At 44.0% G+C, this 12,146-nt stretch overlaps 1 protein-coding gene across 14 annotated transcripts in view; it reads left to right on the top strand.

Moving 5' to 3' along the window:
* Nucleotides 1-12,146, top strand: part of ABLIM1 (actin binding LIM protein 1) — a 262,998-nt gene that overhangs the window by 85,016 nt on the left and 165,836 nt on the right. For 4 of the 14 annotated variants that reach the window (XM_053668623.1, XM_053668622.1, XM_053668626.1 and 1 more), the window contains exon 1: nt 2,084-2,362. The exons of 2 other annotated variants lie outside the window; for them this stretch is intronic. In XM_053668623.1, coding sequence (XP_053524598.1) covers nt 2,119-2,362 — 244 coding nt within the window. In that variant the 5' untranslated portion in view covers nt 2,084-2,118. Of the gene's footprint in view, nt 1-2,081; nt 2,363-12,146 lie in introns of those variants that run through there. 8 more of the 14 variants (XM_053668633.1, XM_053668635.1, XM_053668621.1 and 5 more) reach the window with 4 other exon arrangements.

Here is a 12,146-nt window from a genome sequence, read left to right as displayed (position 1 = left end):
TGCAATCTTTTGGTTCGCAGGCCCGTGCTCAATCCACTGAGCCACACCAGCCAGGGCCTGCATCCAGCTTTTTTATATAAACCCATCTATGTGTTTCACAAACATGCCAGGGGAACAAATAAGTGGATAGAATTGCTCATGTTCTCACTTTGCAAAGAGCAGAGCAATAGGAAGCTAACCACAGGAAGAAGGAATTAATCATATAGGGCAAAGGTTCCCACACTACATTGTTTATTACAGAAACATTCTAGAAGAACCTAGTGGGTCTGAGATGGGCCTCGGGCATCTGTATTTTAAACAAATTGATTTAGAAACCATACTTTGGGAAATGTCAGTAAGGTACCTTCCATTATGTATCCTAAGGCTCCTTGGAGCAGACACCCAAGAAGTAGGACACTCATAGAGTGTTTTCCCTGCTTTGTAAACTAGTCTCAGAGGATGACATTCGAGGGATTATTTCTGGGGGCAGTGCTGGTACAGGGCTTAATTCCTAAAATTTGAGGACAGAGATTTCACCACCTGAGTGAGGTAAAATATGGAACAGCTCCCATATTTCCACGCTCTCCAGCCCCACCCGAGGCTGACACCTCTGGGACAGAACGTGCCTCCTCTGTTCCCGCTGTGCCTCCCATTGAGCCAGAACCATTCTAGCAAATTTGAATTCTCTGGTTCTTGACCTCTGTTGTTGAATGCTGCATTAAAGATTAGGAGCTAGCAACAATAGAAGTAGGCTATGCTTTCTCGTCTTCATCTGTCTACAGTAACCTGTCCTTAGGCCCCACCCCTCAAAGAATCTCATTTGAGGGTCTGAGCTAGCCCCTCCAATTTTGTATTTTTCCAAAATTCTAGAAGATTCGTATGTGCCATGATATTTGGGAACCACTAGGCTAGGCTGTCTTAGAAGGCCTTCCCAGCTGTATACTTCTATTCTGTTTAAAATATGTAAGGGTTTTAATGAAAACAAAATGTATTAGAATATGGGGGAGAATGGGGGGGAGGTACAGGGAATAAGAAGTATAAGTGGTAGGTACACAATAGACAGGGGAAGGTTAAGAATAATGTAGGAAATGGAGAAGCCAAAAAACTTATATGCACCACCATGGACATGAACTAAGAGTGGGGAGAATGTTGGTGGGGGGTGGAAGGGTGGAAGGGAATAAAGGGGAGGAAAAAATGGAACAACTGTAATAGCATAATCAATAAAATATATAAATAAATTTTTAAAAAGAATACAATAGCCAAAGACAGAAAAAGGAGTATGGGTTTATTCCCTCTGACTCAGGACTGCTATGTGGCTATAGACTGTCTCATGCTGTACTTGACCTTACTGAGTGGATGTCAGAGGGTAAGTGCTTATTACCAGGGGTGGCCTTTGTATACCAGCACCCGAATCATGTGAGGGTCCTGATTGCTTATAAATCTGTGAACACACACAGTTACCTATATGGTAATTATCTCTCCATCATATGATTCTGCTAGAGCCTACAATAGCAGGAAATCACAAAACAACATAAAAATTATCTTTAGCATTGGATTAATGGAATGAGGCAGAAAGACTTTCATGGCATGAGAGGGAGGGGTTTCCTTCTAGAAAATGGGAAGGATTGGTCACCGTGGCCGGGAGCTGGATTTGTTGCTGAGAAAAAACAGTCGAAGCTGAAGAACTTCAAGGTCTTTGCTTCATAAGATCTGAAAAGAAGCTTCAACACTTGAGAATTTGGACTTACTATCCCCACTATTTTGATTTGCATTTTCAATTTATACCATCTAGTCATAATCACAGTATTCTTACCTGCTGGGAATATTTGCAGGTGAATTCTTTTACATATTGCAGCTGTACCCTTTCTCTTGCTCTGAATTTCAATCTGATATTTGAATGTGCATTCATGTCTCAGACTGGCGCAGCCTTGGGTTCCCAGTAGCAGCTGTTTTTATACCTGATCACCTTCATGTAGGGAGCCCTAAGCTCTTGAGGGTAATCACTTAAATACATCTTCCTTAATCTTCTTTGCTGGGCAGTGAGAAAAAGACACAGCACGGGGCCTGGAGAGTTGTGGGGAAGCACAGCTGCTCGGCATCCCGGTGTCCGTCCCTCATTTCTCTGTAGCCCATGCCAGGATGCCTTCCTTGCTTGGTTTGAAGTGCCTGGGGAAATTGTGCAGCTCTGAGAAAAGCAAAGTCACCTCCTCTGAGACAACCGGCACCAGGGGCTCCTGCAGCAGGAGGCTGGTTGTCGAGGATGTGAGCATCCCTGGGAGCTCCCGCTCCTCAAGCAGGCGTGGCACCATCACCCACCTGTTGTACCTGCACCCCAATGTCTGCTGCACATCTGGGCACCTGGCTAGCAATGTTGATCTTCTGGGTGAGTAAAAGAGCCTGCCCTGGACTCTTCATGTGTTCTGATTGGTTTAATAATAGAATGCTGTCAAATTCTTCTTCCAAACTGTATTCTTCAAGGGAAACACTATTCTTAATATATTACTAGTGGCAAGGGTGGGAGGAATTTAGCTATAGAGCTAAATTCTGAGGGTATTTTTGTCCATGATTTTGCAATCTTAACAACAAATGTGTCTCTTTCCAAACTTAGTACTAATAATTGTCAAAATAGGAAGTGTGATGGAAAAGAAAGATCCCTATCAATAGATGCTGTTCTTTTATGTGATAAAGGATGAATGGAAGAGATATTCAGGGCTGCAGAATGACATGAGTAAAGAATGACCTCAGTAAACTTGAGTCTAACTTGTGTTCTTGCCTACAGAAGGCTCATCTTATGAACTATTTCAAAACAAAGGGTTTATAATATTGAAAGAACTTGTTGAGGCTTCCTTTCAAAGAAGCTCATTGAAATGTGGTCCCTCACCCCTCTGCCTGGGAAAGAAGTGGGGAGAGGCCAGTCTGAGGACAGAGCAGTTGCACCTGGGAGTTTTTGGACTCTGAAGTTGGAATGGTACCTTTATTCATGATGATGCCACCTGCCCAGCTGCTCACTTCATTTCAAAATCAGTACCAAAATGAATACAGAAGGCAGAAAGTTACTATACATGGTTCCTATGAACATGTAAAGATGAATCAGTTGAGCCAGAAAGCAGAAGATATGCCACCTTTGACAGCTGGAAAGGAGGGCAGGACTGGATTAAGGTTAGGCAAGGCAAGGTCATGAATCTATACTGGGGTGCTTTGTTTTGTTTTTGTACAGTTAATTTTTAACAGCTATATTGAGATATAATCCCTATACCATACGATTCATCCATTTGAAGTATGCAACTCAGTCTTTTCTATACGGTCACTGATAAGTGCAACCATCACTGTAGTGAATTTTCAAATATGTTAATTGTCTCAAAAAGATACCACACACCCTGTAGCTCTTACTCCACCCCCACCCCCACCTCTCCACTCCCATCTTCAGCCTTGGGAAACCGCTAATCCTATTCTGGACATTTCATATGAGTGAAATCATATAAGAGATGGTCTTTTGTAGAAGCACCAAAGAGATGGTCTTTTGTGTCTGGCTTCTTTCCATTGGCATGTTTTCTAGGTTCATTTATATTATAGCACGTATCACTATTTCATTCCTTATTACAGTTGAGTAATATTCCGTTGTACGGATAGACCACATTTTGTTTATCCATTCATCACTTGATGAACTGTTTCTACCTTTTGGCTGTTTGTGACTATTGCTGCCATGAACATTCATATGCAATTTTTTTGTGTGGACATGTGTTTTCAGTTCTCTTGGGGTGGAATTTCTGGCTTATGTAGTAACTCTAATGTTTATCCTGCTGAGGAAGCCCCAGACTGTTTCCCATAGTGGCTGCCCCATTTTGCATTCCCACCAACAGTGTATAAAGGTTCCAGCATCTTCACAACCTCGCCAACACTTATTATCATCTGACTTTTTTATTCCAGCCCTCCTAGTGGGTGTGAATAGTATTTCGTATATGGCTACACTGAGCTTTGACTGGAACAGGGAGGGGCTGGCTGGCAGATCAGTGCTAAGGCAGGACAGGACAGCAGTCTGACAGAGTTGACGTTGACAGTTTCCTGGCTCTCTCTCCAACAGTCTCTGCTTTATCCTTTTCAGGGGAGCAAAGAGCGGGGATGCAGAGGACATGGCATCTTCCCCTGGCCCTCACATAAGCTACCTTATTCAGAACCAGCTAGCCATGCCTATTGCACTTGAGGGGACCTCTTTCAAATACCAGTTTTGTATTCTGGCAGACACTTAAATTTCCTTTATTGAGGAAAAAAGGTTATTGCACAATTAGGGATAAAAACTAAGCCTTCGATTTCTTCTGGAGCTATTGTGAATGAGTTCGGTGCTTCTACTGAATACTCCTATTGAAAGAGATTCAAATCAAACTCTTTGGAATGAGCTGTTGATTTTCATGAAAGAGATAAGGTCTGCCAGTAGGAGAAAGCAGGAAGTCGGGGCGGGGACCAGGTAAATAGTGGCTGAATGAGGGTGTGCCGGACAATGGCTTGTCAGTAGTTTCGATCACAAGAGAAGAAGCAGTTCAAAGTGAGCCCTTGGTAAAAGAGTGGGTAACCATCACTGAGATATCCGTATCTTAGTGGAGGCAGATAAGGAACTCTGGGGGATTATTTCAGTGTGTGGCTTTGGGTTGGACATTCCAGCATGTAAGTCCCAGCTCTTCTACTTAATAAATGTGTTATTTGGGGAAGTTAATATCTCCAGGTCACAGTTTCCCTATCTCTAAGGTATGCAAAGGAATGCACACCTCATATGATTGCTATGTGCCTAAGCCATAGTTTTCATGAGGCCCCGGATGTACAAACAATCTGAGTTGCCCAAATCAGTGTGTCAACAGCCCAACCTTGGCCAGTCATGGGAAACAGCGATTGTTCACCACACTCCCCTCCTAGACTTGAACTGGCTCCCAGCCCTGAGACAGCCCATTGACAGGAGCCTTGGAGCTGTTCAGGGCATCTGGTCAACCTGCTGCCCAGCACAGGAGAGATGTGGGGAATCACGAGAGAGAGCTCTAAAGAGGAGGCTGGAGTGTTTTGTCCACACAGTACTGCTGGCCCCACCTGGTCCTAAGAAAGGGACTTAGGTAGTTTTGAGGAAGGTGTGGTCTAGGGCAGGGGCCCTGCTTGCCAAGGTCTGAGGGAAGTATTGATTATGAATGTTAAATAACAACATGTATATCAACATCAGAAGTGTGTGCTATGGCAGCACACACATACATCCACTAAATTTTAGCTCCAAGAAAAACAATAGCCCTGGCCAGGTAGCTCTGTCGGTTAGAACATCATCCTGATACACCAAGGTTGTGGGTTTGATCCCCAGTCAGGGCACATACAAGAAGCAACCAATGAATGCATAAATGACTAGAACAACAAATCTCTCTCTCTCTCTCTCTCTCTTTCTCTCTCTTTCTCTCTCTCTGTGTCCCCTTTCTCTTTCTCAAAATAAAAACAAAAAAAAATTTATTCTTTTTCAAAAAATAATTATTTCTATCGTTTGCCTTCCGCTGCTGTGACACAATAGAGGTCTAGTTTTTGTGCTGCTGGGCCCAGGACTGTAAACACAACACAGGAAGTGGGATGCCCAGGAAGTCACTCAGTGTGCTTGGAGCATCCTGTTTAGGACAGGTGCTTAGAGGATGCACACCCTCCTGCAGTCCTGCGTGTTCCTGTGCTAGCAAAGCTCCCGAGTCCTTGGGAGCAGCTCCTGGCAGGACACTCAGGGTTATTTGGCAAAGGCCTCCTGCAGCTGCCAGAAAGACCTCAAGATGCTGCAGCTTCCTGTTGTTGTCTGGGGCTCAGCTCTTGTTTGAGCTGCGCGGGGCTCCATGCTTTTGCAAGTGCCCCTCGGTGTGTGTCTCGTTTGTCATGCTCAAGACAGCCCTGGCGAATGGATAGGGAAGGAGTGGTTTTCTCCATTTAAGAGCAAAAAAAGGAATTGGCAGGAAGCTGGGACATGAGATAAAATAAATGTATCAATGAACATCAAAAATAGCTTCTGTACATGGATGTAACTCTCTCTGATTGCGAGTGAGGACCATTGTAGAACAGTCCTCATTCACTGAGGGCCTCCAAGCCAAGTGCTTTCTAATTTATTATTCCTAATAACAAAGCAAGTGCTACTCGCTTTTAATTCTTCTTCTACAAATGAGGAAATAGAGGCATATGCAGTTAAGAAACCTGCCAAAAGTCACATAGGTAGTGAATGGAGGAGCTGGATTTGCACCCAGGTTGGCCTGACACCCAAGTTCATGGTCTTAACCATGATGCTGTATGGCCTCACCTAAGGACAAGTTGTCCATGAGACCTGCTGATCATGGGCACACTTAAATTTGTAAATAGCAGTACTTTAGCTACTCACATTTAAAAATTTGCTTATATAAAATAAGTGGTTGCCCTAGCTGTTATGGCTCAATAGATTGAGCCCCAGCTTGTGAACTGAAATGTCACTGGTTCAATTCCCAGTCAGGGCACAACTGGGGAGTTAGGGGCATGTGGGAGGCAACCAATTGATGTATCTCTGACACATGATGTTTCTCTCCCTCTCTTCCTCTCTCCCTTCCCCTCTCTCTAAGAATGAATAAATAAAATCTTAAAAAAAATAAAATAAAATAAATTGTTTGTGCCAGGAAAATGAGCAAACCTTTCTTTTCTCTAGTTCATAGATGTAAGTATCTGCACAGGGTTTTCTCCTCACCCAACTTAGAGTAAGTTTTTGAATCTGTGTTTCTTTCTGTCCTTCTTAGCTTTTGATTCTAGTACAAATGAAAGAGCATATTTAGGCAATTTCCTTCTTGACAAATAAACAAGAAGAAACTGGCACTGTTGTCAAAAGCCCTAAGGATATCTGGAAAGGGTTCAGTGATTATGCTGTTAGCTGAGTTCAAATCCCAAAGCAGAATGTTCTACACTAGAGACCAGGGACCCCAGTCGACTTGGAGGTGCCCTCCCTGGAAGAGCAGTTTGTATTCCTGAAGATAGAAAGGTGATTTTGCTCTGGTTCAAGCACCTGCTGTTCCGTTTACCCCTAGGGGTTGTCTCCACTTGGGATGGTCTCCCAAGACCCAAATACTCAGCTTTACCATATAGCTGAGAGAACAAGAGAATCTCATGAGGTTTATACATTGTCGTTTCTTTTTAAAACTTTTATTCTCTTGATTTTAGAGAGAGAGATAGAGGAAGGAGAAAGAGGGGAGAGGGAGAGACTGTTTTGTTGTTCCACTTACTCACACACTCGTTGGTTGATTCTTGTATGTACTCTGTCTGAGGATGGAACCTGCAACCTCGGTGTGTTGGGGTGAGAGCCTGAGCTATCCGGCCAGGGCTACATCATTATTTGAGGTTCAGTCTACCTGTTTTGTTGTATGTTCAGAACATATAACACTGTAATTCTATAACTTTTCTTTTTTTTAAAAAAGATTTTATTATTTATTTATCTTTAGAGGGGAAGGGAAGGAGGTAGGGAGAGAAACATCAACGTATGGTTGCCTCTGGTGTGTCCCCTGCCAGAAACTGGCCTGCAACCCAGGCATGCGCCCTGACTGGGAATTGAACCACGATACTCTGGTTCGCAGGCCCGCGCTCAATCCACTGAGCTACACCAGCCAGGGCTATAATTTTTCTTTTTATGTTCTTTTTTATCCCATTTGCTATCACAAGTCCCAACCCCATGGATCAGACACGAATATCAAAGGGCCAGGAAGATCTTGGACACTGTGGGCCAAAGGCCAAGAAGGACTTCATTGTGCACAGTTTGATGAGCTTGCTCCTCAAGACTCTATGGAGCTGTCCTACCACATCTTCCTGGTGGTGTTGAGGGGGTTATGGTGGGAAAACACCTTTAACACTTTGTAAACCTCAGACTCAGTGTTTGACCCAGTCGGGAGATGTAGCATGGAGGGGTGTCTGGCTCTCCTGACTGGCGGCTTAGATTGGTGGCTGTTCTGAACACAAAGGAGTCACAGAAACCTGGGGCTCACAGGGACACGCACTGCCGTGCCCTCTGCTCCTCCAGCACACCAGGCCGCCATCAGCATGTCCAGTGTGCTGCGGGAACGTGGTCCTCAAAACTGTTTGACTATTTGACTCTTATCCTATGAGCATGGAAATGACAGTGGTGGGCAGTCTCTTCCAAGTCTGGGGAAGACAGAGGGGAGAGATTTTAGATTTCAGCTATAAAGTATTAGAGAGTCTGCATTTTTCTTTGATTTGTAGTTATCAGTAACCCTTATTCACTTCCCCAGGTTTCCTATGACATTAGTTTGATCACATGTCCCAGAAACATAGTTTTAAGCCCTTGGTAGTCAGGCCCTGTCTTTGTATCATGTGCATGAAGCCACACCAGACTTCTTGGTCACCCTGGGCCCTCCCTGTATGTGCTGTGCTGCCGCCTAGCGCACCCCTCCCCATTCCTCAAATAGCATTCAGCGTAAGCTTTTCCTCTTCTGGCCAGGCTCGCCTCACATCCAGGCTGACCTTGCTCTGTGCTTCGCAGCATCCCGCTCATGGTGCTGTTAGAGTCGCCTGCTGCTAAGCCCCTCTCAGCACACTGCCAGTCCCTCTCCAAGGGTCCAGAGGGAGTCACACTGAAGTTTTTGTCCCATTATGGTGCCCTGTGTGGAAATAGGCTGTAAGTGTGTGAGTTCATGAATGAGGGGATGTTTGCAGGAATCAAATCACTACGTTAGAATACAATGGACATAATATTGTCTCTGTCATCAAGTAGCTTGAGGCTTGGAGAAGCAGTGTGGTGCAGTGGCCGAATTCAGGACTGTGGGGTCAGACTACCCTACCAAGTTCAAAGTTCAGCACCGCCCTTTTTAGATGTGTCACCTGGACACTTGACTTAGTAGCTCTGAGCTTCAGGTTCATCACATGTAAAATGCAGATAGCACTGCCCACATTGTGGTAATATCATGGGGACTAAAATAAAGTATAAATGTAATACAAGAAAATGAACTAGCATTTAGTAGGTTCTCGATAAGTATTTTCCTCTTTCCTGCTTCTTCTCCCCACCCCAAATGTGCAAAAAGCTAACTAAATAGTTAAGTAATAAATACACATTAGTTTTAAAGGAAGAAAAGGTGACTTGGGTCTGGTATAGTGAAGGGAAGAGAAAGTAGGACTTGAGCTGGAAAACAAATAAGATTTACCCATAATATGAGCAAAAGGAAAATAGCTCGATGATATGGGCACAGGAATTTAAAAAAGCATCTTTCATCTAGTCCCACTGCCCGAGTCTGCCAGGTCCAGCCTGCTTTTGTTTTGCTTCTTTGTTTGTATTTATTTATTTTTCAGACCCAGAATGTGGACAAGTAACTATTTTTCCAGGAAATGTTCCCATCCAATTTATTTACTTCCTTGAGTAACTATATATGCTGAAAAACCCCATTAGTTTTAATTAGGCACACTAAAAAGCTAATCTTATTTGAAGTCAGAGGGTAAGGCCGACTTAGTTTGGCATCGTTTTTATCCTGGCTTTAAAATGTTTGATTTTTAGTAAGAGTGGCTTACCTTCACAGAAACCCCTGATTTAGCACCCATTGAGCCTAAGGATGCTGCGGTAGGACCCAGTGCTTATGATTTGAGACTCCTGTTAACTTAGTGCTTCGGCTGTGAGTCCAGAACGGCCCTGGGCTGGAGCATGCAGGCTTCCCAGGGGAAGATGGAGAGGTAGCCAGGAGAGCAGTGGCACTTTCCCAAGGCTCCAACACAAACCTTCACAAGACTCCACACCCAGCATGCTTTGCAGGGATGTCCAACTCTCAGCCTGCAGGCCGCATGCAGCCCAGGATGGCTATGAATGTGGCCCAACACGTAAATTTACTTAAAACCTTTTTTTCCTCCTCAGTTTTCGTTAGTGTTTTTGTATTTAATGTGCGTCCCCAGACAACTCTTTTTCTTTCAGTGTGGCCCAGAGGTGCCAACAGGGTGGACACCCCTACCAGAGGAACCCTTCATAGAATCGGAGTTCACGGGACCTTCACATTTAAGCGTCTCAGAACTCTACGTGGCTTATGGGATGCATTAGAATTCTGGATGTTTCTCAAATATAGAAACAAAAGTTCGCTATCAACACCTTTCCACAGGGAGTGGGGAGTGGGAAACTGAGGCCCAGAAAAGTAAAACAACTTTTCCAGGCTCTCTCATATAAATAAGAGGTGGAATTCATTGAAGAAAGAGCCTTCTTTCTTCCTGTTTAACATGGCGGAAGAGAAGACTGAAGGCCTGTAAGAAACGTTTCTATTTAAGTGTGAGATTTGGCTCAGCTCGAACTTCCCTGTGAAGCCTCTCCAGACCTCACCTTCTCAGGGGCCTCCCGGACACCACGCAGACCCCTCCCCAGACCTTCTCGCTCCGTTCTGTCTATTGGTCTGCACGTCTCTCCCTACCAGGTAGTAAGGTTCTTTTTAAAAAAATGTTTATAGCAGCTTTATTTATAATATCCCATAACTGAAAACAACTCAAAGGTCCAACAAGTAAATGGATAAATGGAGTTATATCCATATGGTGTAATCCTGTCCAATAAACAAGAGCAATGTGCCAATACACACAATATGAATTACTCTCAAAACATTATGTTCGGCAGGACAGTGGTCTCAATGGGCTTTGTTTCCCGTGTGTATAACATGGTGCTTAGTAAACAAAAGTGCTTCCTACAGTTTCAAAACTAAGATATAAATCACATGCCAGAAAATATACTACTTTAACACGTGCAGTTCTGTGGGGTTTTTAGTACATTCACAAAGTTGTACGGCAACCATCACCACTGCGTAATTCTAAGGCGTTTTCATCCCCCCTGGAAGCAGCCCTGTACTTTCAGCTGTCACGCCCCAGCCCCTGGCCACTACTGGTCTACTTTCTATCTCTATGGATTTGCTTATTCTGGACATTTCATATAATTGGAATCACACAACATGTGGCCTTTTTGACTGGCTTCTTTCATGGAGCATGCTGTCTTTATGGTTCCTCTAGGTCATAGCATGTGTTACTAGTCCGTTCCTTTTCATGGCCGAACCACGTCCCACTTCATGGATAGACCACATTTTGTTTCTCCTGCATCAGCTGATGGACCTTTGTGTTGTTTCTGCTTTGGGGGCAGTATGAGTAATGCTGCTTGGAGCTCTGCGTGGACTTACATTTTCTGTTCTCTTGGGTCTATACCCAGGAATGGGGTTGCTGAGTCATGTGGCAGCTGTCTGTTTAACTTTTTGAGGACCTTAAAAATCACTTCTCCAGCAACTACATTATTTTGCATTGAAATTGCATTTAATGCAATTTTGAATTAAGACAAAGCTATTCCCCAAAAGTGAAATAACCCGTTTTCATTAAAATGAAAAATCCCAAATGTACCTTCAGGGGTCTATTCGCATCCTGTATCTTCATCTTCAAAATGCCTTGTATCCTTACAATATAAAAGGTCTGCAGACTTGCTATGCAGAGGAAGGTAGGACCTTTACTGAGACATTGATTAGTTGGTTTCTTCATTCACACTGCAGGTGCCTTACTATAGCCCTCAGGTTGTGTCTGGTTGCTGTGTAGGGATCTTTTCTCCCCCACATTCTGGAGCCATAGATAGTGACCGAGATGAACCAGAGCACCCAAGATGTTCTGACCCACAGTGCCCAGAAAAACCCAGCTCATGAAGGTTCACGTGCAGTTTAGCGGAGAGGGAAAAGTCTCGGGACATAAAACGGGTCCCCGTGGAGCAAAGACAGGCTTGGGGAAGAGAGGCAAAGAACTGTGGCCGCTGCCAAAACCCAGCCCTCTCATTTTCTGCCACTCATGCCCTGGATCATTCTGTAAGGTCATTTCTGACATCACTAGAATATTTTGGGGGTGTTTAACTTTTGCTCTCCTTGTAGAACAAAGCCCAGTTCTGTTCCATATCACTGTTTTCCCTGAAGTGCTATCATGTGATTCCAGTAGGTAGCTGGGTATGTTCATCTGTTATCTTTTCCTCAGGCCAGACTCGTCCCTGAAGGGCACCGCCAAACAATGTACCCACTTGGTCGCCAGCTCTGCTGCAGGGAAACTGACTACTTTAGTAAAGAACTGCCAAATCGAATTTTTGACATCATCAGTTGCTCCAACATTATCACTGATGGAAATACTCTGTGCTGTTACGTTGTTTGGTAATACTTTAAACGAACTTGATC

This window comes from Artibeus jamaicensis, unplaced genomic scaffold, assembly GCF_021234435.1.
Source record: "Artibeus jamaicensis isolate MK-2021 breed Jamaican fruit bat unplaced genomic scaffold, CSHL_Jam_final contig_490, whole genome shotgun sequence".
Lineage (NCBI taxonomy): Eukaryota > Metazoa > Chordata > Mammalia > Chiroptera > Phyllostomidae > Artibeus > Artibeus jamaicensis.
Note: the sequence above shows the minus strand (reverse complement) of the source record. Positions and strands in the feature narration are given on the sequence as shown.